The sequence below is a fragment of the Eublepharis macularius genome, chromosome 9 (assembly GCF_028583425.1).
Source record: "Eublepharis macularius isolate TG4126 chromosome 9, MPM_Emac_v1.0, whole genome shotgun sequence".
Classification (NCBI taxonomy): domain Eukaryota; kingdom Metazoa; phylum Chordata; class Lepidosauria; order Squamata; family Eublepharidae; genus Eublepharis; species Eublepharis macularius.
The window spans coordinates 44,384,727-44,411,447 of NC_072798.1; the positions used below are offsets into that span (position 1 = coordinate 44,384,727).

General features: G+C 42.0%; 1 protein-coding gene across 1 annotated transcript in view; it reads right to left on the reverse strand.

The window, feature by feature from the left end:
* ANO4 (anoctamin 4) overlaps positions 1-26,721 on the reverse strand; it is a 129,939-nt gene that overhangs the window by 94,256 nt on the left and 8,962 nt on the right. The window contains exons 3-4 of the mRNA XM_054988549.1: positions 18,820-18,956; positions 12,805-12,963 (exon numbers count right to left, since the gene is read on the reverse strand). Of these exons, the coding sequence (XP_054844524.1) occupies positions 12,805-12,963; positions 18,820-18,956 (296 nt within the window). The remainder of the gene's footprint in view (positions 1-12,804; positions 12,964-18,819; positions 18,957-26,721) is intronic.

Sequence of the window (26,721 nt, forward strand, 5' to 3'; positions counted from 1 at the left end):
CAAATAGGTGCCCTATCCTCCAATTTAAATCCCTGCAGCATTTTTAAAAAGGCACTCTCCTTCCAAAGAATCACTGGAAGGAGAGCTACTGCAGGGATTGGCTACTCTCAGAGACACCCCTCCCTTCCCTGATTCCCCCTCCCTCCTCCCCCTCCTAACTCTCACTCACTCCATCTCCAACCACCTCCTCCCGCACGAAAGCAGCGGGAAGCACTTTTTTCCTTGCCGGCAAAGAGTGCTGCCATGCTACCTGAAGCTTACTGAAGTGTTCCAAAGTACTTTGGTAAGCTTTGCTTTCGCATTTCCAAATAGCTTCATTCAGAAATGCTGAATCTTTCCTAATCAGGACCAATTTGGGCAAAAAATCTGAATCCCAAACCCGAAATGCATACCCCTATGTGCAGCTTATCTGGGTCACTCCTCTTTATTAATGGTTGTAATAACCCTCGTGTGTGAAATGTGTTTCAAAATATGAATGTCAATCATTTTTAACCACAGAAAGAGTTTTACGAATTTTACAGTCAAATGGAATCTGAAACAGAATTTGTATTTCCCAGTCTGAGGAGATAAGACAAGATGTAAATTTTAAAAAAATAAATACATCTCCAAGTCTAATATTTTATCCACAGAACTATGCTGATGTTTATTCAAGTACGAAATGAATAGATTGTGTGTTTTGTCATTCCAGGGGGTAATAATATTAGTCTATTGAAAAAAAATACATCTGGAGTCCAGTGACACCTTAAAGACTAACAACGTTTATTCCAGCATAAGCTTTCATGAGTCAGGGCCCACCTCTTCAGGCGCAATGAAGAGGAAATCATATTTTGCACTTTTACAGAGAAAATTACTAAAGGGGAATGGGAGCAGTTGGGACACAGGCTAGAAGCTCTGACTTCTCTAATTAACCATTATGTGTGACATCTAGGTTTGTCACTTGCTTGCCAGTGGTGGGTGAATCCCCATTCTCCTCCCAAATACCCTGTCCATAAGAAATTGAGGAGAAAAAACAGTCAGAAAATGGCCTCCATAATGATGGTCCGGGAATTTCCCCATGTCTATATGGTCTTTACTAAAGAGATTAGGGGAAATTCCTAAAGTGTCGATTGGAAGTGATGTCACATCCTCCCCAAACTCTACCCACACAAGGGCCATTTCCATACTACTCACCTTTATCTGGAATGGGGCTCAACGTCGCAAAAAACCCGTGGAAGATAGCATCTTCTCGCGCGAGTTTTGCAAGACTTAGTGCAAAACTCGCACGAGAAGATGCTATCTTCCACATTTTTTTCGCGATGTTGCGCCCCATTCCGGATGAAGGTGAGTAGTGTGGAAACGGCCAAGGTTCCACTCTCAAAACCTCCTGGCATTGCCAAGGCAGTGGTGACAACGCAGTAACAACCTAATGTGTTCTAGTTTCTTACACAGAAAATCACACCTGAAAGATTAATGATGGGATTCACACCAAGACTCTTTCTACCCCCAACATCTCCCTCTTCCCTCCTCTTTAGTAATTTTACAATATAAAAAATATAGTTATATACAATATGTTTTCCTCTTCATAGCATATGAAGAACTGAGCTCTGACTCACAAAAGCTCATGCTGGAATAAATGTTATTAGTCATGATTCCACTGGACTTCTGTTTTTTTTACTTATTTAATAGACATAGAACAGAAAATAACCACTAGGGAATGAAATAAGATCTCTATAATTGTCATTCTCAATACATACTTTAAGACCTTCACTGGGTAGGTATTAAAAGTCATGATGACTAGAAGAAAATTAAGCACCTGGAATTTAAAAGATGCAGAAGTTTGGCTGGATTACACTCTCAAAACTGTATGTGAATAAAAATGTATTGTAGAAAATAAGGTGAAAAGGCTACCACTTAGAATCAGTCATTGTGATATTTGAGTGTCCAGATCACATACACACATGACTTTGGTGCTTATATTCCAGATCTTCTTTGTTTCGCATGACAATCAAAACAAATGCTGTTCCACAATGCTTAGTAACTAAATCGGTGTTCTTCTTCATGTCGGTGTAACTGAAGATACCTCTCCAATCCACTCACAAAGCCGTTGTGGAGCACTGCAGAGTATGCAAACATCTGGCACTGAAGTCTCTCCTTTTCGATACCTATTCATCTGTTTGTGCATCATCATTGAAGCAGGGATTTCATCAGTTCCCAGAAAGGACCTTTATGTTACTCAATTTGCTCATTTGCATTTCATAGTAGAAGAAACATTTAGCTGGGGTAACTGATCTGTGGATAGCTTCTGCAGGCTGAGCACTCATAGGTTTTACTTCTGAAAACTAGAAAATAGCCATGTATTGTAAAATAGAATGCCCTGAAGGAATTTCCCTACTTATTTACAAATCTGCCCCCCTCTCAGCTTTCCCCATTTCATACCAGAATTTTTGTAAGAAAAAATTAATATTGTTTACATAAAAAATCCTGATGTTTAAATGCAAATGAATAAGTGATCTGGGCTTGAAAGTGCTGCCAATGTTTGCTTGCAGGTAAATGAGTCATACTGTATAATCCTAAGAGTTTAGAAGGGTGTAACTCTGTTTAGGATTACAATATTCATGCTATACATGCTATGAAAGAAAGCATAATATACTTCCAGATGTACAATTTAAATGCATAAATTTATAGCTAGAAATGATAAGTATTAAGGCAAAAGAAATCCTCATAAAATGCTGATATTATCATAACCAGAGAAGTAATATATATTGATAAACTTACAAATCAATATAAATCCTGGTTCAGAATCCTGATTTTTCCAGAGTAAACAAAATCCAATTCATTGAGATGCTTGAATTTGGACGTCCTGGCAAACTGCATGCCCGAGAATTAACTTTTTAAAAATCACTAGCATCTCTAAACAGAGAACTACCAGATAACACTGGATTGGTCCCCCATTGTCATCCCTCCACAGTGTTGGAACTCATAAATTTGTCTGCAATCAGATTTATTATTTCTCTTGGGAAATTTCCAGTTTCTCTTTCATAATGTTGTGGTAGTAGCCCACCTGGACTTGGATGAACCTATCATTCTTCCCACATTGATCATGATAAATGTGAGTCCAGGTTACGCTTGATCCGTGCTTCAAATGATTCCTATAAGTACTCATCTTGGCATCTATTTTCCTTGTCCTAAGCATGTCTGCTTGGCTGCTGCAATCATGATCGTTCCTATTGTGCCTCAGTGAGCATTGTCATTTCACTTGGAGTGGAGCTTTTCACACATGACTCTAAAGCACTTTTATTCATTATTCATTTACACCCAGCCTGTCCCTCTAATGAGGATCCAAAGCAACTTACATTGTTCCCCTCTCCTCCATTTTATCCTTATAACAGCCCTGTGAGATAGTTTAGGCTAAGAGTTTGTGGCTGGGCCAGGTCACCCAGTGATAGGGTTGCCACACCCCTTATCTTCAAATCAGGATCCTGGGTGTGTGTGTGTGTGTGGATGCTGGGTGGGCACAGTGGTCCTGCACAAGGGGCCCTTTTACTGACATCCAGTTTAAAATAGAAGTGACAGGGGCTGAGCAGGGCCAAACTGACCCCAAAACATAGTGAAATTGCTATGTTTGGAGCAGATTCGGCCCTGTTAAGCCCCCATCATTCCATTTTGAAGTGGATGTATGTGGCAGGTTGCACTTTTTAAAAGCTCAGAAGTGCTGTACAAACAGCTGAGGGGTTGTTAAGGGTTAATTCTTCACAGAAACAGAGCCTTGAGTGACAGGCTACTCCAAGGAATCTGATTGGGAAGCATGAGCTGAACAGAGAGAGACATCTGAACTGGATGCTGATGAGAGGGGAGTCTGATTTCAGCCCTAGTTGAGAGAAGTCGAGTACTGACAGTTTAGAGATTCAGCCCTGACTGAGAGCAGTTTAACACAGACAGGAGGACTGGGGGAAATTTGGCAAGGATGTTTGGGAAGAAGGCGCAGACTTCCATTTGGGCCAAAGAGAAGGGATAGATCTTCTTAGGAGAGGAGAAATTCCCTATCTAAAAACCCATCTCACAAATCTAAATTCTAACAGATTCCCTCTGCCAGCATAGAAAAACAAATTCAAAAATTCTTTCTCAAAATTCCAGAGTCTGAAATTCTTAATCTAATGTATATTGAATTTTCAAATTTTCAGGGAGAGTTTTGCTTTAGTTGAGCAATTCAAAATTAGATACTCAACTTTAGCTGCATTAGATTTATACTTAGCTTAAAATGGCTTTTTTGGTTGCCTGCTAACTCTACCTTACTAATGGCTAAGCTGTTGTGACATTGTCACAAATATTCCAATGTCCCAGACAAACAATATTCATAAAAACTTCCTTAACACCCGTATGTCCACTGCAATTTCAGTGATGTTAATCAGCTGAGGGTGGGAAGAACCATTTGAGTTACAGCTATTAAGACATAAGAACACCTATATGCTGATAAATATATTGATGAAAGACTTCTGTGACTTGGACACAGCTATCCATTCCTAGCATAAAACTGGAATAACCATAACTGATATATTTAACTAGCACAGAACCAATCTGCATTCAAAAGCTGTGGGAACCATAACAATGTCAACTTCAGTCAACAAAAGAATGAAAGCAGCACACACACACATGCACAGCCCCACTCACCCCCATGAAAAGAAAGCAGAATGAACTCAAAGCAGCACGCACACACACACACAGTCCCACACAGCCCCTACACCCCATGAAAAGAAAGTAGAAGGAACTCAAAGCAGCGCACACACACACACACACACACAAACACACAGAGAGAGCTCCCCCCCATGAAAAGAAAGCAGAATGAACTCAAAACAAGTACACACATACACAGAAACCCCTGAATGAAATGAAAGCAAAATTAATTCAAAGCAGCTAAACCGCCTCTACAGAACCCCTGCTGGGCCCCAGCTCTCCCCCCCCTCACTAATAGAGGAATGGAAAAAAGCAGAATGAACTCAAAGCAGCTTACCCTCCTCTGCAAAGCCCATGCTGGCCCTCAGCTCTCTCTCTCTCTCACTCACTCACAGAGGAATGGAAAAAAGCAGAATAAACTCAAAGCAGCTTACCCTCCTCAGCAGAACCTGTGCCGGGCCCCTGCTCTCTATCCCTCTCTTTCACTCACAGAGGAATGAAAAAAAAGCAGAATGAACTCAAAGCAACTAAAGCCCTAGCTGGGCTCCAGCTTGCTCTCTCTCTCTCAAGCAAGCAGAATGAACTCAAAGCACCTAAACCTCCTCTGCAGAGCCCCCAGGGCCAAAGGAGGAAGGAATCACATGGGCAGATTCTAGAGCTTCCGGAACCATTCCAGAGCGTTCCCTCTCAAAAAAAGCCCTGGCCCAGAGATTTGTGGAGGTCAGAGTGAAGTTTACTCAGAGAGAAGGGATGAAGAAGCCTCTAATTATTTGCTTTTTAAGGAGAGGATCAGACTTAGATTTAGGCTGACAGCTGAACAAAGTAGAAAAGCTTACAGGGAAATTAAAAGAAAGCAGAATGAAACATACACAGAGCTAGTTTGTCGTTTGGACAGAGCCTTAAACGGATAGGTTGAGGGAAGTAAAGTAGACATTTGAAGAACTGAAGCAATTAAAAAGCTTAGAATAGTTTTACAGAAAAGTTCCCACACAATTTAGATGGTTTCTGAGGGATAAAAAGTTAAAAATGGTCGATGAAGCTGCCACTTTATTAGACTTCTGGTTCTGGGGTGGGGGGAATGCTGATGAGCGAGGAGCTGCAGTCAGCAAGAAGGGAAGTGGAGCCAGATGGGTAGGGGAGGAAAGGAAGGACAGCTGGAGACAACATGGTGGGTGGGAGAGAGAGAAGAACCAAAGGTGGCAGAGGGAAGCGGAATCAGCAAGGGCAAGAAACGTACACAGATTGGGCGGGGGTAGACCAGTGGTGGTGCAGAAAATGGGATTTCCCTGCCCTTCAAGTCATTGTGGTTCCCACTTGTACTTATTGCATTTTGATTTTATGTCTACATATTTAAAAATATCTGGATATGTCAGGTGAAATCACAATTCTTCTGAAGTTAATGCCAAAAGAAAGGAGGTGGAAACAGAAGACAGGGGGGTGGAGAGGAAAGACTGCGGGTTCTGTGGTGGTGGGGAGTGCTGAAGTACATTATCAGAAGGGAAGGTATTTTTGAAGGATTAAGCAAGCCACATGATATTAAACGATTCTAAAGAAATATGGTTCTTAATGGCTGTCCCATTCCTTTACCATAGTCACTGTTAATGGTGTTTAACAAGAGCAAGAAATGACTAGCTACCACCACAGCCAGTAACACGAGAATTATATAAGAAAAACAAAACAAAAGCTAACATCGGTGACTCAGTGTTTATTCTTTTCCCAGTGACCCATTTCACATCTGCTGAGTTTACAAGACTGCATTTCCAACTGCCAACTTGGAAAACACAATTTACATGCAGAAAGTCAAGCTATTCTTTCTTTCCAACCATCAGTTCAAATAGCATAATCAGAACTCGCACTTTATGGCTAGGATATTACCAATAATTCTGTCATGGATACATGAGCAACTATGAAATAAAGTCCGTTCTCCCATCATAACTGCCTTGGCTACTGCAGGAGTAACAGAAGCTTCAAGTATTAAATGTTATTTTTCTTAGGAAAGCAAATGTGTAGGCTTAGTCCCAAATATAGTGAGGTTAACAGCTGCTCATAGTAATGAAAATATGCCTATTTTTCCATCTCCCTCTGTTACTGTTTCCTTCCAGAGAGTGTTTTTTTGGTTTCTTTGATGTTCCCTCACTCACTCTTGTTAGCCCTCCTCTTTGCTTGTGTGTTTTTATGTATTTTTAAAATATTTTGTGTTTTTGTTTTGTTTCATTCGATTAAATATTTTATATATCTATTTGCATTTGAAATGCTTTTTAATGTTTTAATGTTCACTCCTTTAGGGGCCCTGAATTTAGTTGAAAGGAGACAGAAATATCCTACTATATAAAAGGCTAAGCGTATTCAAGACAACTCATTTCCTACCCTGGTGCGCCTCCAGAGGGTGCTACTGTGGAGGGAAGCCCAGATGAGGCAGCCAGACCTCCAGAGAGAATGCCACGGCAGGAAACTCAGGCTGGTATCAGGTGCAGAGCAGACAGCAATGCCTGCCCCCAGCCTTCACCCAGCTGGGATCAGGAGCGGAGCAGGTGACAATGCCTGCCCTCACCTTTATCCAGCTGGGATCAGGAGCAGAGCAGGTGGCAATGCCTGACCCTCATCTTCACTCAGCTGGGATCAGGAGTGGAGCAGGTGGCAATGCCCACCCCCTCCTTCACCCAGCTGGGATGAGGAGCGGAGCAAGTGGCAATGCCTGCTCCTCCACCTTCACCCAGCTGAGAACAGGAGTGGAACAGGTGGCAATGCCTGACCTCTGTCTTAACCCAGCTGGGATCAGATGCAGACCAGATGGCAATGCCTGCTTCCTCTTTACCCAGCCAAGATCAGTAGTGGAGCAGGCAGTAATGCCCACCCACCCTTTACCCATCTGGGATCAGGCATGGAGCAGGGGGCAATACCTGCCCTCTGCCTTCACTCAGCTGGGATCAGGAGTGCAGTAGGTGGCAATGCCCACCCCTGCCATCACCCATGGGATCAGGAGCGCAGCAGGAGGAAATGGCCATTCCCACTTCTCCCAGCTCGGTTCAGGAGCAAAGGAGGTGGGAGGTGGCAAAGCTTGCTCCCCACTTCACCCAGCTGGGATCAGGCACAGAGAAGGTGGCAATGCCCGCCCCTGCTTTCATCCAGCTGGTATCGGGAGTGGAGCAGCTGGCAATGCCTGCCCCCTTCACTCAGCAAGGATCAGAAGCGAAGCAGGTGGCAATGGCCACCTCCCTTCACCTGGCTGGAATCGGGCGAGGAGAAGGTAACAATGCCCACCCCTTCACCTGGCTGGGATCAGGAGTGGAGCATGAGGCAATGCCCATTCCCCCTTCACCCAGCCTGGATCAGGAGCAGAGCAGGAGGTAATGCCTGCCCCCAACTTCACCCAGGAGCTATCAGGAGTGGAGCAGGTGGCAATGCTGCCCCCCTTCACCTGGCCAGGATCAGGCGAGAAGGTGACAATGCCCTCCCCCTTCACCCGTCCTGGATCAGGTGCAGAGCAGGAGGCAATTCAACCTGCTAGAATCAGGCGCACAGGAGGCAGCAATCCTCCTCCCACTTCACCCAGCTGGAATCAGGTGCAGAATAGGAAGCAATGCCCATCCTTTCTTCACCCAGCCAGTAGTGGAGCAGGTGGCCATGCCCACCCACCCCCCTGTCTTCATCAGGCTGGGATCAGTGACGGAGGAGAAGGGAATTCCCACCTGCCCGCCCTCCCCTTTCTAGAGCTCATTGTATTTTTTCTCACAACAGGCTATGTTGCTAGTTTTAAATAAATAAATAAACATTTCCAATAAACTACTTTTCTGATCTTAATCATATTTTAACATCTGGTTTTTAAAACTGAATTTGTCCTCAGCTAAGCTGTTAACTATAGCCCTTTGCCCTGCTTTGGCATAATTGATGACTTTTCTTGAGAATCAGTCAAATTCAATAGTGACTGAGATACTGGAGTGTACATTTCTTGTGTTTGTTATTTCTTTCTATGTTAATGATGACATTAACTAGACACTAAAGCTGAGCCATTGCTGAGCATATGCACAACTGCACAATATGCAGAATAAAAGGCAAATCTCATTCAAACACATGGCAAAATTCATACTAGTTACCCTAAGGTTAAGTCAGCCCTTTCCTATAATCTCCCAAGCATTCCATCATGGAAGTTTTTGACTCCTAAAGAGTTTTACAGGCAGCTTACCTTACCTACATGTCTATATCATAACTATCCCTGTTCTTGCAGAAAGAAGATATGAAGAGTTTTATTTTTACATGGAAAACTACTGAGCATGAGTGAGGGGATCTAACTTTTCCCCTTCTGTCAGTTCAGTTTTCTGTGCACTACTACTTTACAGGGCAATCCTAAACAGATTTCCATCCTTGTACATCCATTTAACTTAATGAATTTAGATGAGTGGAATTCTGCTTAGGATTGCATTGTTAAGCACTTCTGTATCATTTGGACTAAGGAGAAAAGGTCTTGATCCAACGGAGCGCAGCAAGGAAAGAAGAATAAGGGAGGGGGCAGCACACTTCTTTTCAAGCTAAAAACAGACCATCAAAAACATACCATATTATACATGAATAGGAAAGACATATGAGCCCATTTTCAAAGATATATGTGGTTGTAAGAGCCTTTATCATTTTACTGTTTCATGTATTTTCAGATACAGTTTTTACAGAAGTGAGAGAGTAGGATATTCTAAAAGGATAATGGGGAAAATGTCACTGAATCAGTAAGGCTTCAAAACACTGCTCCTATCTTGATGTATTTGTGTAAGATTTTTCAGAAGCTACAACCACTGAAACAGTACACAATACTCCATAGGTTCTCCTCTTCACACAAAATGGCAGCTGGTGTATTGGAACCATCATGGGTAGCACACGCTCACATTTTCTTGGTACACATGGGTGTAATGTTTTGAAAGGACTAATGATAATAAACTAAAATGTTTTTGGAATGTTACTGCAAAACAGAACAAATTAAAAAAAATCAAGAGAAGTTGGCCATGAGGTTTAGGTAATGCATTAAGATTTAGTAATTAAGAAAATATGTGGAGTAGTAGCATTATTTTCTCTCTAATGGCACAGCTCCTAGGCTATAGGCTGTGAGTGAACCACACTGATTTGCAAAGATTTTTTTTTTCATTTTTAAGTATTTTATTTTCTATAATTTGTTTATTTAATCAGTCTTTAGATTCTCCTCATGTCTCTTATATTCAAACAGACCCAAAATAAATTTCAATACTAGGATTGTAATAGCTGGATCAAAACTACCGAGCAAAAATTGGAGTTGTTTTTTTTAAACTACAGGCACGTATATATCAGGAACAAGTGGATCAATTAACTGTGTTCTTGATTGCTTATATCTTTGACAGATGGTTGGGATGGTTAAGAAATCCATATACAGAAAGCAATAATTTAAATATGTAAACCTGAAACAAGCAGGAGAACACACACAATGGGCACGAAGAGCAGTGCTATTTAGATCCCACTGGAACAACTTTTTTTTTTAACCAGGGAGCAAGCACTTCCTTAAAGAACAGCACCCATTCTGAAGCAGAAATACAAAGGTGCGGGGGGGGGGGAGGTAATCTTCTATCCATCCAAGGTGGTCAACTTCAAATATCCAGGGATCCTGTCCACATCCCCAGATTGAATAAACTGAAAATTATCCCAAACAACAGGACAAGTTGATACTCAGGCACCATCTGACCCTGTCACTGCTGAGGTAAAATCCAAGTTGCTACGGAGGCAAGAGTCTCTCCACAAAATGTTGAGTAAAATGCTCACAGTAAGACACTGAGCAGTCCACCTCCTCCAGCAGGTCAGATCCCAACAGACTTTTGATCACCTGGAACAGCTCTGCTGGTCTACACTGCGCAGAAACAATAGTAGCAGCAATAAGCTTTAAAATGAGCTTTAGCCTGTGTCTTATCAATTCCCTCCCAAGTCTACCTCCACTATCACTCTAGCTGTTTCTTTTGTATTTTCATTGCCCACATACTCTCAGTAAACAAAAGAGCTGGAATGTAACATCTAAGATATAGCACCTAGAAGCGATTGCGGCAACCATTTACGTAAGTTTCTAACACCAGAAGTTAGCCTGGGTGTCAAAAAAGGAATACTAACTCCATCAACAAGAAAATTCCTTAAAGTCATCAGAAAACAATTTTAATCTGTCTCCTGGGATGGATAGCTTTAATAGGTCCTCTACCTCTCCACACAAGTCTAAACAAAACAAATAGTGGCCTGTCCATTTCAAAGGAACTGTCATTAATTCCTACAGCTTCTGGCCACTTTCTGCCTGCCCAGAACACAATATCAGACCAACAGTGTGAATGGGACCAGTTGTGACTTGAAACAGGCCCGTTATAGTCCTGGCAGCCATGAAATCCTGAGCCACTTCAGACAAGGAAACCTTAACATGAATGTAGAAGTTCCTCAGGTCAACCATGTTAGGGGCCTTCAATACCACCTCTGAGACCACCTCTGTCAGCAAGAAGACAGTTGGGCAGTGGAATGGGTAGTACATCAACAGAATCTCATTCCTGTCTCACTAGGTACAAAGCCTCAAAACTAGGAGCATTCTGGACATGGTATCTTGCTAGGAGGACAGAGTCTCCAAAAACTACAGCCACACTACCTCCCCAGATATACAACTATGCAGATGTATCACGGAACACCCCTGGGGACACAACTAGGAGATGTTGGTCTCTCTCCTCGATCAAATCTCAATGACAAATGCTAGAAATACATATATAAAATATATGAGTATTCAAGGAGTAAAATAATGGAATAAACTTTACATGCTTGGTTTAACATCAGGGGAAGGGAAAGCATATTGCTAAGGAAATAGAGAGGTACATTGTAGAAGATTTATTATGACTGATCTGTGTTAATTACTTTAAAGGACACAGTTGGATCATAAGAAAGTTGTCTTCTAACTAATTATGTTCCAGGAAGATACTGCTATCAACATGTTTCAGATTACCTTCTTGTATCTATCTGAAGGTGTAAATAGAGACACAAATGGGTTTGTGTTGAAGAGTCCGTGGGAGAGATTTCAAACTAATTTCCCATCATGTTAAATGACCCTTTCATCTCTTTATCCAGCGTCTGGTGGAACAAACAGTATTCCCTTACAGAAGCAGCATAATCTTCCATATACTCTACTATTTACCAAAGAGGGATTAGTACATTCAGAATCTTTTAACTATGCAGTGTCTGTTATCTCTGCATGGATTACTACATTCATTTAACTAATGTTTAAAATTCCTATTAACTACTTTTAAATTTGCTCACAATCAAAATCTATACCAGTAATGCTCTGGATGAACTAGCTTGTACATAATATGTTTATATATAGCAATGGAAAAGTAAAAAAGGAATAACACAGAGCAGGGTTTCTTTTCTGGGAAAAGGGGTGGCGGAACTCTCAAAAGGGAAATGAGGAAGAAACACATGGGATTCTTTGAAATCATATTATTTTCAAGCTCTATTGCCGAGTATTTTCAAGAGGAGCCGGAACTCCATTCTCCCGCGTTCCCCCTGAAAAAAAGCCCTGATACAGAGACAATACAGTTTATTTATAATCTGATTCAAAAGTTTGGCCTATTTATTACTTTAATTCCATGACAAGCTGATCCTGCATGCTGCTCCCAGTCACAGGGAGAATTTCCTTGTCAGTGACAGATATTTTTGGAGTTACCTAATGCTGGCTCAGAAATTCTACATGTGATTTGGGGTGGCGGGAGCTCCATGTGAAGAGGTATGCTAAATGTTATGGTAGGGTGAGGGGTTGCCAGGCAGGAACTGCTCTCCACAGGGATAGCAAACATTTATTTCATTCCTAATAAATAACATAGGAGCTAGGATTAAAGTTTGCAAGCAGTACTGACGGTGTAAATACACAAACTATGTAGGTATGAAAGAGACAATTACTGTGACATTACAGATAGGAAATGTTTAGAGATAACGTGCCAAGCTCTAATATTAATATTATTACAAAGCAATTAAAATGTGCTCTAGAATAAAACTTCCCCAAGTTTTCCTTTAGGTAAATATTGAAAATAATTGCATTTGTCATTAACTGCCAGGAAAATTTCTCTGTTGTACATAGTATGCAAGCAGATTTGAATTGGGGGGGGGGGGAGAACCTTGAACTCTTACCTCTTTCTCCATTTGCAAACCTTCTGCTCTGATATTTCTTTCAAACACTTCCCTTTTCTCAGTTTGGGGGTTGGATTTCCGATATACCAAGATATAGTCAATCCGACATTTCCCATCTCTAAAATACAGCCCATTGGATTTATTTTTTTCAGGTATTCCCTGTGGAGAAGCAACCAAATGTTTCTTGTAATATGCACCCTGAGAATTATTTTTATACAGTTCAAAACCAAGCAAATTTGTTACAAAGTTCAGATTGTTAATGCTATTATACATATGCCATTCCAAGGCTGAGGGCATCACACTTCAGCAAACTAAGCAAGTATATTCTCAAAGGAGAGAGAAAGGGAAAGATTTCATGTCTCTTAAATGATGATAGAGGATTTTCTGATACAAAAAACAATGCCAGGCAGAAGACAGAATGATATTTTCACAAAAGAATGTGCAAACAATTGTACACATAACAAAAGCCCACACATATAAAGGATCCGTTATTGTCAATGGATGGAGAAATCAAAATATTATTATAATGTTCACTAATGGCTACAATTGCAGCAAGTAGATGAGAATGTGAAGGCCTTCTTTGATACAAACATCAACATTATGAGGTTAATTGAAGAGCACTTGATTTATAGAACAACTAAGGCAAGCTCCTGGTTGAATTTGTCAGACTTTGCCAAGACTAGACCCTTTGTCTCAATTATCAGCAGAGGAGTGTTGGCTTGTATTTCTAAACAAATGTTGTTAAATTCATTGTATTTTTGATTTGGTAAGTGTATGACTATTGAGCTGTTGAGCATTGTAGATAGAGAAATTCAGGGTCACTCAAAGCCTATATTTATTCATTCATTTATATCATTTATAGTCTGCCTTTTTCACTGAGTCTGAAGGCAGATTACATAGTATGAGATTAGTACAGTCGATATCAAGGACATTTCAATATACAATGCCATAGGATAAATAAATGTTTAAAAAGATATAAAATTAGCAAAAATCCAATACAGGATTGAAGAAATGCTGAAACAGAGCATAAGCAATTCTAGGACTGACATTAGACAACATAAAACTACCCAGCTGGATCATGCTTAAAACAACAGGCAGCACATAGGAGTAGGGGTGTGTGATTTGGGTTTGGAATTTGGTAAAAATTACCACATTTTTCCTGATTCAGTAAAATTCATTACTACCAAACTTAAAAGGGATTACTGAATTCACGTTTACCGAATTTATTCAGTAAAATTTGGTAAACTTGCTGCTCCTTTGCTAAGGAACAGCAAAGAAACCCTGTTTCCCACCTTCTTTAACTAGATGGGAGAGGGGAGTGAGGCAGCGGCAGAAGGAAGGGAAAAGTGGGGGGAAGTGAGTGGCCAGTCCTTGCAGGAACTCTCCTTCTCTGGCCAATGGGATTCTCTGCAAGGAGTTAAATTCGGAGGCTTGCATCAGAGCAGCCTCCGTTTTGCTCTGGCCTGGAGACTGAGAAACACTGCTTGGCTTGCTGTTGGGTCTCTGTGGTCTGGCAGCTTTGACTGCAACTGGATCCTGCTGCTCAGTGAGTGGATTCCCGGCTGCTGCTGCCTGTGCTGAGACCTGCTGCATCTGGAAGATTTCTGCTGCACCTGGAGGGCTTCTGTTGCTGCCTGGTTTGAGAGTTGTTAGACTCACTGGGTTTTTTCTCTCCTTGTGGGGAGGGAGTTGGTCGGGGGGGGAAGGTTTTTTTAATTTGCATTTTAAAAACTGCTTTTTTGCTGGGTAGGAGGGTGCTTTGGTTGGGCTTTTGTGTGTGTGGGTGCTTTGGTTTGACTTTTACTTATAGTTACCAAACTTACCAATTTTTTTCCTGTTCACACCCATACATAGCAGTACATACTTAAAGCAACAGATAGTATGTAAGGCAACATAGTGGTGAAGTCTCTGGTTCCTATCTCATTAGTGAAGCATCTCTTTGAGACCACCTCCCAAAATACAGGCCTCCTATCTAAAAAGGCCCTTTTGAATAATTCAGTTTTGCATTGTTTGTGTAAACCAGGAGACTGGGGGCTCTCCTGGCCTCCTCAGGCAGGCTGTTCCATAGGGTGGGGGGCCAGCACAGAGAATGCACATGTACGGGCAGCTATTGATTTCTCCCATGTGCTGAGTGGCACCTACAGGAGACCCTGTTCATATGAGTGAAGCTGCCATGGAGGAACATAAGGAGAGAGGCAGTCTTGTAGGTGCGCTGGACCAAGGCTGTGAAGAGCTTTGTATGTGATAGCCAATATCTTAAACTGAGCCCAGTAACTGATAAGTAGCCAGTGGAATGGCTGCAGAATGGGAGCGATGGTCATGCTCCTGCTCACTCCTGATAACAGCCGAGCTGGAGCGTTTTGCACTAACTGGAGTCTCCTAGTTAACTTAGATGGGAGACGTATGTATAGTACATTGCAATAGTCAAGTCTTGATGTTACCATAGCATGGATCCAGGTGGCCAGATCAGTCATGTCGAAGTAGGAAGCCATCTTGCAAGTTAGAATGAGGTTGGAGAAAGCAATTTTTGCAGCTGCCTTAACTCGCTTTTCTAATAGTAGAGCTGGATTCAGTATAACCCCCAGGGTCTTAAATGAGTCTGGATGAGTCAGATGAACTCCATCAAAAGTGGGGAGTACAATGCCCTTCAAGATCTCTGCCTTCCCAATGAGCATCACTTCTGTATTGTCTGGATTCAATTTCAATGTGTTCGTTTTCAGCCATTTGACCACAGCTGTCAGGCAGCAACCCAAGATTTCTACTGCATCCTGTGAGGACTTGCATAGTGAGATACAGAGTTGGGTGTCGTCTGTATATTGGTGTAATCTATACAGTAAAAATCCATATGGAACTTGCTTATTCTGAGATATGTCTAAGAACATGACTGAACTGGGTTCACTGTTAAAAAGCCTTGGGATTCTGCCAAATTATCGTGTATGGTTATAACAGTTTGCTGCTAATAAGCCAGGAATTGTTCTTTAGACAAAGTAACCCTTATAATGAACATAGAAAATTCTGTCAAATCCTACTATGGCATATCCTTGATTTAACCCTTTTAAACTATAACATACATAAACCAAACCATACATACAAAAAGTAGAACACTGGGGCCGTTTCCACATGCTGTTAAAGAGACGGTCTACTTACTGAAGGCTGGCGTTTTTTTTCACAGATTCCAGATGCCTCCGATTTCAAAGCAGAAGCAGGCAGTTTGTCTTGCGTCTAATCAGCGTCTTTTCTGAGACCGGGATTTCCCGCTCTTTCCTGTGCGGGGTCAAGGACGATGATCAGACACAAGACAAACGGCCTGCTTCTGCTTTGAAATTGGAGGCATCTGGAATCTGTGGAAAAAAACGCCAGCCTTCAGTAAGTAGACCGTCTCTTTAACAGCATGTGGAAACGGCCAAAGATAATCCTCCGATAAAAACCAGCTCTAACCACTAGGAAATATTGGCAACATCCTGATGAGCACATTATGCCTTCCAGGCAATACAAGGTTGCCACACTTGAGCTAAGGAGGTTTTGCCAGGATTGGTTCCCTAAGCCTTCTCCTGATGCAAATCTTAACCTTAGTAGCAAAGAAAAAAATTGGCTTATGGGTGGTAAGGAATTTAAAATCTAATATGAAACAGATAAACTATATTAAATAATCAAAAGATCAAGAAACTGACGCTTACATACTTTAAACAGAAGTTTACCTCTACAGTGGAACAGGCACATCCATTTTACTATGGGAATGTGGAATTTACCCAGCTGGCCTATGTCCAACATTACAAGAGGTGGAGTCCATAGTATATAGCCTGTGGTGCTTCATGAAGCCCACAAGGGGTATGCCCTGTGGCCCTGCCACTACAATTCTTAGCAGTATTACAACTGATCTCCAGACTACAGAGATCAGTTTCCCTGGAGAAAATGGCAGCTTTGGACGGTGGACTCTATAGCATCACATCCCCACCCCCACCGAGGTCCTTCCCCAAACTCCTCCTTTCCCAGGCACCACCCACAAATCTACAGGAGTTCCCCAAGCTGGAGCTGGCATCCATATCCAGTATCCATAATCTATTCCCCTCCCCTCAAACAGTGCCTCATGGGGCCTGGGGTGATTTTATGACAGTCCTGGCTGACTGGAGTGGGAAATCTGGATTTCTCATGGGAGGAGGGCTTGTCCCATGGAACAGCAGGACCTTTCACTGCAGTTGGCTGGAACTATACAGTGTGACTATGGTGACCACAATGCCTTGGCTCCAGATATAATTGATAATTTCAAAGAGAAATCCCTGTCTCTCACTAGAACTGAAGAGCTGCAGCTGTAGAATCCCAATCAGTAATCTGGCCTGCAACTAGTCCTGAGAGCAGCTGTGGGTGCCACCTCACACCTTTGTGTTGTTCAAAAAGAGGAAGAGAAAGGCAGAACTCTTGTGGACTGTGTCATTTTACCACAACCTCAGTAAATGCCATTACTTCAGGAGAGACATGTCCTCTGTCCAACACAGCATGAATTGGCTTGTTCTGTCAGTGGGCATTGCCCAGATGAAAAATCAATGGGAAATGAAACATCCTATCAAAGGGAGGACAAAAAAATAAAACAATGCATTCATTTTAAAAATATTTATTTATATATTGGATTTATATCCTGTCCTCCCAGCAAGATATTTAAGGTCTACTCCTCACAGAAAATTTTTAATTAAAAATGGCGGGAAATATCTTACTACTTGGTTCAGTGGAATTGAAGGAGCAGTAGTAGCTGCAGGTTTCTTTCTTTTTTAAAAAAAAATATTTGTTTTTTTCTCATGTAGGCCAACATGTTCAGTGCTAATTATCTTTGCAGTGTCTGTGGGCGTTATTAATAATAAAACTGCATAAACAGCAATACAACACAGTTCAGAGATCTCCTTTTCCTTCTGTGAAAGTTAAATCAATTATAATTTGGCTCATGCTGCTCATACAGCACTACCAGGACTGTTGACTAAGCTCCATCAACAGAACTTTTATTGCTTGTAACAGAGTATGTATTATAAAGAACATTATCTGTTCAATGCACATAACTAGCTGAAGAGCAGAAGCATTTGCCAGCTAAGGAAAACATATATGTTGACAATGGGGAGACAATATAGATGTTCCCAATGCCAGAGATTTTCCAGGATGTAGTAATCCATTTCCTATTTCTGAACATGTGTTTTTGTCAAGGTGAAAGAAGGGTCATTCCCAAGTTCAAAACAAACCTCAAGACTTCAGGGTACTCAGAAAATATATTTGCAGAAAATTATCTCAAAAATGCCCCCTCAGGTTATTTCAAGATGGGAAAACAGCAGGGGGAGGCAGGGTGAAACCCCTCCTCGCTGTGCAATGATCCCAGTCTGAGTCATTGCCTGAATTGAGAACCCAGAAGGAACTGTTAATATCTGACTGCAAGTTCCTGTGACGGTCACGTGGTAAACATCACATGTTGTTCTTACCTAAAATATTAAAGGTTCTCAAAAACTAATATGTACCCCCAGCAATGGAAAACATACAGCACAGAAAGACGGCATGTCTTGAAAGGAGTACATTTGCCTTTAGTCCTGGGAAACTTCTTGCTGCATCCCAATATGTTATACATTCCCTTCCATGCATAGTGAATTTTGGACATGGAAGAGAGAAATGCTTATCTTATTTCTGACTAAGCTTTACAAGCTAAGTATTTTCTACTCTGACTGGCTGGAGCTCTCTAGAGTCTCTGGCAGAAAAAGGTCTTTCCTAACACCTGCTACCTGAGACATTTAACGGGCGATTCCTGGAACTGAATCTGGGACTTCCTCCGTACAAATCATGTCATCTACCATTGATCTAACGCCCATCCCCAACTTGTGACAATTGTCCGAAAACAACTTTTCTACTTTCTATAGAGCAATGAGAAAAAAGCTTGAAGGCACTTTGAATTATGACTTTTCAGTTTTTACATATGCACTTGAGAAGTAATTTTTAAGTATCTGAAAATCATTACCCACAGACAAACTATGTATGTAAGGTTCTTACCTCTCCTACTGTCTCCAACCTGCTAGTGTCATCTGAAGTACTAGTTAGGTTGCCATGGTGAAGCAAAGAATCATCATCTTTGGAAGGGCTGGTTACTCCTTCTAACTCATCAAAGAAAATATTGACGTCCTTGGCTACTAAACAGCAACAAAGATGAAACATGAATGCTGTAAGCAATAATGTTGGCATCACCTACCAAAATTAAAGAAAATCTTAGGATGAATATTCTCTTATCAAGTTATGTCTATCCACTACATTTCAAAACATATAACAATCATTTTAAAACTGAAGATTTGTGTCTACAATAGTGACGCAGTATATAAAACAAGTCTGGGGGCTGAGTGGCCAGCTCCACGAGCACAGAACAGCTTGTGCATCCCTGAATCAGCCACAGAGAAGAGCAAGACAATAGATCATGCATGAACAAAGCCTCAACTGGAGGAGGAGAGGATTCATGTGCGCACTTACCCATATGCTCTAATTTACAGTCTTACCAATTGTCGGCACATCAGGTCAACTAAATCCCTAATCAGAATAAATAATCTTCATAGCACTTCCAGGAGAGTTTAAAAGGTTTTTTCTCAGTTCTGTGTAAGACTTAAACCAATTAAAAGCCCATTAAAATTCCTAACATAGCACAGAATTCTAATGCCTGGTTAGTATATTATACCATTTTAATCGGACTATTAGTATTAGCTCTATAGTCTCACTTTAATACTTTTATGTTCAGGTGATATATAATATCCATCACTCTCAAATGTAGCTATTGCCCCAGTATCTACCAATGAGGTTTGAGTGGTCACTTCTATGCAGTGGGAGTCTCAGACTCCTTCCAAATCAAATTGTATGTTGATCACCATTGCTTCTGCCTTGCCTATGTTCCACATCATTTCGCTTGTCCACATCCAGAAGCTACAAAGCAAGTTCTTTCAAATGTAAGCCCCATCCCTACCATTCATAAAACATTACAATACTTTTCTATACATTCAATCATATATATCTAAGACTTCAGTTATCCATATCTCAAGAGACAAACTGCTTGTTTGGATTTTTAATGAGCAGGGTCTGGTTTCCCTGGACCCAACTCAGGTTCCATGCAGTTATACAGAAGCTGTGGGGAATGGCTCTTAAAAAGTAAAGGAGCGTCCAAACAGGCGTGGAATGCTGCAACAGGGGGGAAAGGTTCCTGCGTCCACCCCAAGCAATTTTCCCATGCAGAAACAGTACTGGGGGAATATTTCCCCATTTTTGCTGGTCCATATCAAGTATTCTGTGCATGTGGAGCAGCAAAGATGGGGAAATATCCCACCTCTGGCACTGTTAATATGCAGGAGGAAGGCATGAGGGGAAGGCAGGACTTTTTCCTCCTCCCTTGGCTACATTCCAAGCTCATTTTGGCTCTCATTTATTTTTTAAAAAGCCATTCCCCACAGCTGCTGTGTGGCTGTAGGGAACCCCAGAACCAACTCTTTTGAAACCCAGGTGTGTAGTTTGGCCCTCTTTCCTGTATTTCAACACATTTGGTTCTAGTTTCTCACAAAACTACAATACGCAAATCTACAAATGTTATAATAAATATAATTCACTTTATCATATATCCAACTCATATAGCTCTGAAAATATAATACACAACATTTTGAAACAAAACACGTTGTAAATATATTTTGATGAGATAGCTAATTTTTAAAAACCTTAAAAATCTGCCCATGCAGACTCAAGACCAGTAGTTACGGTGCCTTAATATGTAATTATGTAGTTTGTTTCATGAATTTATCTATTTTGTAATGCTTGACTGTGTTATGGATCAAGCTTGATTTCTTCCTAAGGTTTTGTTAAATGTTTGTTGGGACAGTTGGTGTTTCTGCTATTCCACATCTAGTGCTTCATAACGTATGCATATGTCTATTAGATATCTATGAACTATATAATCAGACAACACTACCAACTGGATACATTCATTTTTTTGGTCAATTCTCTTCATTTTTTACCCAACAGATTAATTGGCTACTGTCCCCAGCCAGACTTAAAATTCTTGCTTGTTCCTTGGTGTGTTCGTTTTGAGGCCAGTTTGACTTCCTACCAGGAGGACCTTTGCCATGGCCAGTGCTGTACTGTCTATACACCACACTATACAGCCCTACAACCACAAATCTACAGCATATGCAGTATATACAGAAAAAAATAGTAGTTGTTCATGATGTTTGTCCTCCTACCATCAGTTGGCTCCACATGTTCAAAATGTCAGACGACCACAAGTATAGACTTCCTAGCCACAAACTCACAATCTATATCTTGGAGAAATGGCAGGTACAGTGCATACATAGGTTCCTGTGCAAACAACACTGTGAACACATGGAAGGTGGGAGCAGGGCCAGTACGACACCCTTTTCAAATCCGACATCTAACACCCTATTCAAATGTTCATTTCTCCCTAGAATGAGATACTGTTCAGAGTTTACATTACAGCTCCTAATGGAGCTGTACTGATTTTGCCCTCTCAATGCAACCCCCTGGCCTGTGTGGTTATTCTTCCACATGATTCCTGCCAAGAATTAACTCTTCTACAATCAGAAAGGACTGCTAGAGGGACGGGAAAGCAGGGAAGATACACTATTATTGTGCAAGTGGATTGCAAGATCCATTCCAAACCACAAAGTCCTGGATTTGCCAAGAGACAATTCAACCCAAACAGCACGATTAATTACAATGGTACAGAAATGGGGTAAATATTAGTCTGCTAAAGTACAAAGGAATCTTGTGGCACCTTAAAGGTGGCTTCTACATCAATAAACCTGTTAGTCTTTAAACTACTACAAGATCCCTTCCTATTATTACTTTGAATATGCGCAGGTGTGAGAATGTGAAACATGACCTGTCACACCCAGTATTCGTGAGATCTCCAGGCGTGGTGCAGGTACCTACAATCTCACATCAGTGGAATCTTGATCTAACTGAAGATTTGCTTTCCCTGATCTGGGCCAGCTGGGGAGGCTTCCAGGTGCCTCTCCCCCTCCACTCTCTGCCTTTTCCTTTATTTCCTACTTGGAGGATGGGGCTGGCAGGACCTTCCCAGGCAAGACAGCCTGGTAGCTGTTTCTCCCTGGGCATCTTTGTGGCTAGGCAGATCCCCAGGGCAGGTGGCATTTCTGTGGGCCTGATGCCTGGGTTGCCGCCCCCCCCCCCGTGTGTGTGCAGGGGCAGGGGTATCTCCAGTCTATGTGTTTTTCCCCTTGGTGCCTAGCCGGGGGTCATATGTGGCTGTTCCCAGGTCTCCTGGAGTCCACTGGCTGCCTTCTTGCGCATCTGGGGCTCCCCCAGTCACTGGCGTCCCACCGCTCTCTACCCATTGTGACGGCGGCACACCTTTTGCAGGCACCAGGTGTTGTGGCTGTGGTAAGTCCGAGGGGTGCGGACAGCTCACCCCCAGACAGCCTGATAGAAGCTGGAAATATCACATGAAATTATAAGGTTGCTGAGGATTTCATGAAGTGCGGTGACCTAAATCTGTGGGATTTAAGTAAGGAAGTAGAACAGTTTGCATTTTCATATTCCCTAGGCTTAATTCTATGTTATGCCAATGAAAGTTTCCATCAGCTATCTCATTGTAAATCCAGGTTTTGCACACATCCACTATCCCGGGATATGATGTGTAAACCCTCATCCCCAAACTCCTAGAAGAAACCCACAATTAAGTTTTTACCCTCTGTTCAGAACAATAGATTTCTACTGTAAAATTGTATCAGTATCAGGGATGCATTTAGCACCAGATAACCATTACCAGCATCCATCCTGGTGCACAGAACTAGAAAAGGGCAAATGGGAACATAAGTGAAAACTATCTTTACAAGGCAAAATCTTGTATACTGTAAGGAATTCAGCAAAACAATCCTGATTCTCTCACATGTTGTTGAAGGGACAAAATAGATAGAACACTGGGGGCCGAGCTACAAGTGACGAATGATACTTGAACAGCAAGTGAACAGACTCACATGTATTCCTCCCTGTTCAACAAGAGGAATACATGTGAGTTCAGGGTTTTTTGGGGGGGGAAAAGAAGTGGTGGAACTCAGTGGGTTGCCAGCATAGGGGGCAACTCTTGGCGGGAGGTGGTGCCCCTGGTACCACATGTGCGTACGCAAAATGCACACATGCTCCCAGGGCCAACGATGTCACTTTGGGTCAGCTGGAACGGGGGTAGTTTTTAAAAGTTTAAATTGCCCTCGGTGGAAATGGTCACATGGCTGGTGGCCCTGCTCCCTGATCTCCAGACAGAAAGGAGTTTAGATTGCCTAACTGCCTAAACTCCCCTCTGTCTGGAGATCAGGGGGCGGGGCCACCAGCCATGTGACCATTTTCAAGAGGTTCCAGAACTCCGCTCTACCGCATTCCAGCTGAAAAAAAGCCCTGTGTGAGTTTGTTCACTTGCCGTTCAAGTGCCATCCATCACTTGTAGCTTGGTCCTGGGAGATCTGTGGGCATATCACTCCAGCATTTTTGAAATGGAAAGAGCAGCTACACGGGACAAGTTGGATCAGTACCACAGTGTGGAAGGGAGAGGGGAATTAACCCATCCCTTACACTGCTTCGCTGCTCACGGTTGACTCTCCCATGATGTAAGACCTGGAGGGAAAAAAAAACTTCCTCCTTTTGAAACGGAAGTAGTAGCTTAAAGGGAACTGTTAATTTACTTCCTTGCCTCACACACAGCAGACCTGATCCAAATCAGTGTCTCACATGGATTCTGTTTCTATTTAAAAACCACTGAGAAAACTCATTCATGGAGCTATCATTATTACTAATTTGGCCCAGAGATTGCCTGTTGCAACTGGCCTGCAGTAGAAGAAAGGTAGAAGAGAGGAAAAAGTCCGTATCATCCCAATAGTGTGGCTGTAATAGAAACTGTAGCTATATAGAATGAACTTATTTTTCAGTTCCTGTATATTGACTGGGGGAATGTGGAACCAACTTTTATCCTATATTTTTTAACTTCTCCAAGTTCTTTACATGGCAATAACACTAAAATCTCTTTAGAAGTAATTTGGTAATAGAAATTAATTTTATTTAGATACATCACTCGAAGTAATTTGCTTCTTCTTTCAACTTCTTCTTTTTGTATTTAAATCCTTATTTTGTAGACATAGTTGTGCCATCAGCTAGAACCACTTAATTCATTCCAGTGCACTGAATACATACTACAAATATGCTAAATTCTGTTCACTGGAAAGATCATGTCCTGAGCCCAGAGCTGCCTCAGCCTGGATGCTAACCTCAGCAATAGCCCACATTCTCCAGGCCCCAGAAGGGCTCTCAGCCTCATGGCCAGCAGCCAGGGGGAAGGTCGTGCTTACTGGGCAGTCAGGGAGGTTCCCAGGGACAGCTATAAGCAGTGGCATGATGAGGATGGTGAGACTGGTGCTTGAGCTGCTGAGGTCACTGGAGAAGTGCCGAAGGCAGCAGTGGCATCATCCCCAGATGCCAATCCAGGATGGGTGGGGCTGGGCTCGAGGTAAGCAAGCCAGGTCAAATTGTCTCCTGTAGTGGTATGGGAAGGCTGCAGGAAGAAGCAGGGGCAGGGAAGCCGGCATGGATGGGGTAAGGAGGTGCCCTACTGGGTCAGGCCCTCAGGGGTGGGGCTGTGGCCCAGGTGATGCCGAGAAGGGGAGGTCTACCTGGAGGATGCCAGTAAGAGCCCTATCACCAATGGCCTGGCTGGGGATAGAGTCAAGGACAGTGGCTGGCTCCCAGTGGCTTGGCCCCTGGGCAGCACCCTAGGGTTGGATCCCTGGGGATGGGGCTGATAATGGGCAGAAGGGTAAAGAAGTGCTGGTTCTTACCTTTAAGTTGCTAAACAGCTTGGAGTCAAGGTACTTGAAAGACTATCTCCTCCTGTACTGTCCAGCCCCCCAGTTAAGATCTGCCTCTCAGGTCCGGGTTTTTGTACTCCTTGCCATCAGTGGGGGGTGTGTGTGTGTGTGTGAGCATTTTCTGAGAGCACTGGAATGCCCTAGGCTTCAGGGTGGCCTAGTATCTACTTTCCTGTCTTTTAGGCACTTGTCCAAAATGTATCTTTTTACCCAGACTTTTGACTATGTGTTTTTTATCTTCCCTGCTTTTAATGGTCTAATTCTGGTCTGAAGTCTGTTTTATGGATAGTTATATACTGTTTATGTTCAATGCCTTGTATTAATGGCTTGTTGTTTTTATACTGATAATTTACAATTTTAATTGCAAGCTGCCTCAAGCAGGACTCTAATGAGGTGGCATAGAAATCTCTTAAACGAATAAGTAGTGTTGTGAGACCAGTCCAAGCCAATACTCATTTCTGTGCTTAACTAGGAACTACAACTATATAGAAGATCCAGGGGGAAACTTAGAGAGTGCACCTTTCTCCTGGAAAACAGCAACTATAGTTTGTGACTGAAAAGGAGTCTGCCTCTTTTTGAACCAGTGTTGCAAAACTGCTGTGAAGCTGCCATAAAGATACGACAGTTAAATCTTCCTTTCTCAAGGCACTTCCATTTGAAGATATTATCCTGTTTTCAATCAAATTCAGTTCCAAACATTGTAAAAGCAAGGCAGCAGCATTTCGAAGGGGAGGGGGAGCTTTCAGACAGACACTTTAAACTTTATACGCAGCACATTTAGAATGGATTTTGAATTTCAAATGGTGCCACATATTCCCCCAGTGCCAGTCACTTTTGCTCTAATTTTTCCAGTACATACATTGTTACATCAAAAAAACTGTTATAAGTCACAAGTTAGTAACAGTTGTGGAGAGGAGCAGGAAAATTATAAAGTACTACAAACAGTTCAGATGCCTTTCCCATGACTCAGAAACAGAATCACACAACGAAACGAAGAACAGTGGCTTCACAAAAAACAGATCAAACCCTGGCCGTTTCCACACACGGCTTACCGCTGCTCATAACAACCCGGAAGATCAAGCAAAAAACGCGGAAGATTTGCGCGACGCAAATCTTATTTTTTCATTTCAGATGTCTTTAAATGGCAAGGATAGTTGTCTCATTTTTTATGAAGGGTCGTTTCCACGCGGCTTACCGCTGCTCGTAACAACCTGGAAGATCGCGCAAAAAACGCAGAAGATCGCGTTTTCTCGCACAAGGTTTGCGTGATGTCACAAAGGATGGAGACATTGGATCCAGTTTGATATAAATGCTTGCTCACAACTCTCCTGTTTTGGTGTTATCAGACCGATTTCCCTCCACATCATTTTTCCTGCACTTTTCTTCCCTTGAGCAGAGGTTATTTAGTTTGTAAGGTAGAGCATGACTTATACTTTATTTTCAATTTGTATATGGCATACTTGAGCTAAATTGTGTATTGAATTATAATCACCATAAGACACTTTAGGAGAAGAGTTTTGTCTGGACCAAAAAAATAGTAAAAATGGTGATTCAAAAAATTAAAACCAATTAAATGTTGATAAATCTCAACCCCATTCATTTCAACAGCAGCACTCAAACTGTTAGCCCAGGGAAAGTTAAAATAAATTATGATTTTGTGAACAAATATTTTCTTCCCAAATTCTATATATTCTGAACAACATCAGGAATTCCAAATAGGTATTAAGACGATTATAGTCAATGGGCTTACGAGTGTGCTTCGGGTGACAGAGTTTCAATACTTATTTATGACTGTGCTTATTTCTTATGTAGTTGCACACAGGAGTGTGCGACAAAAAAAATTCGGGGGGAAAGAGTAGAAAATAAGCAATTTCCAAAGTGGCAAGATGCTTCAGAAAATCCTTATTAACCCACTTCGGTGTGTTCCATAAAGATTCAGAGCATACCGACAAACTTCCCACCCCGCCGCTTATTTCACCCGATGGGAGCAGGATGAGGGGGTTCCCTCCTCCCCCTCCCATAGGGTGAAATACGAGGC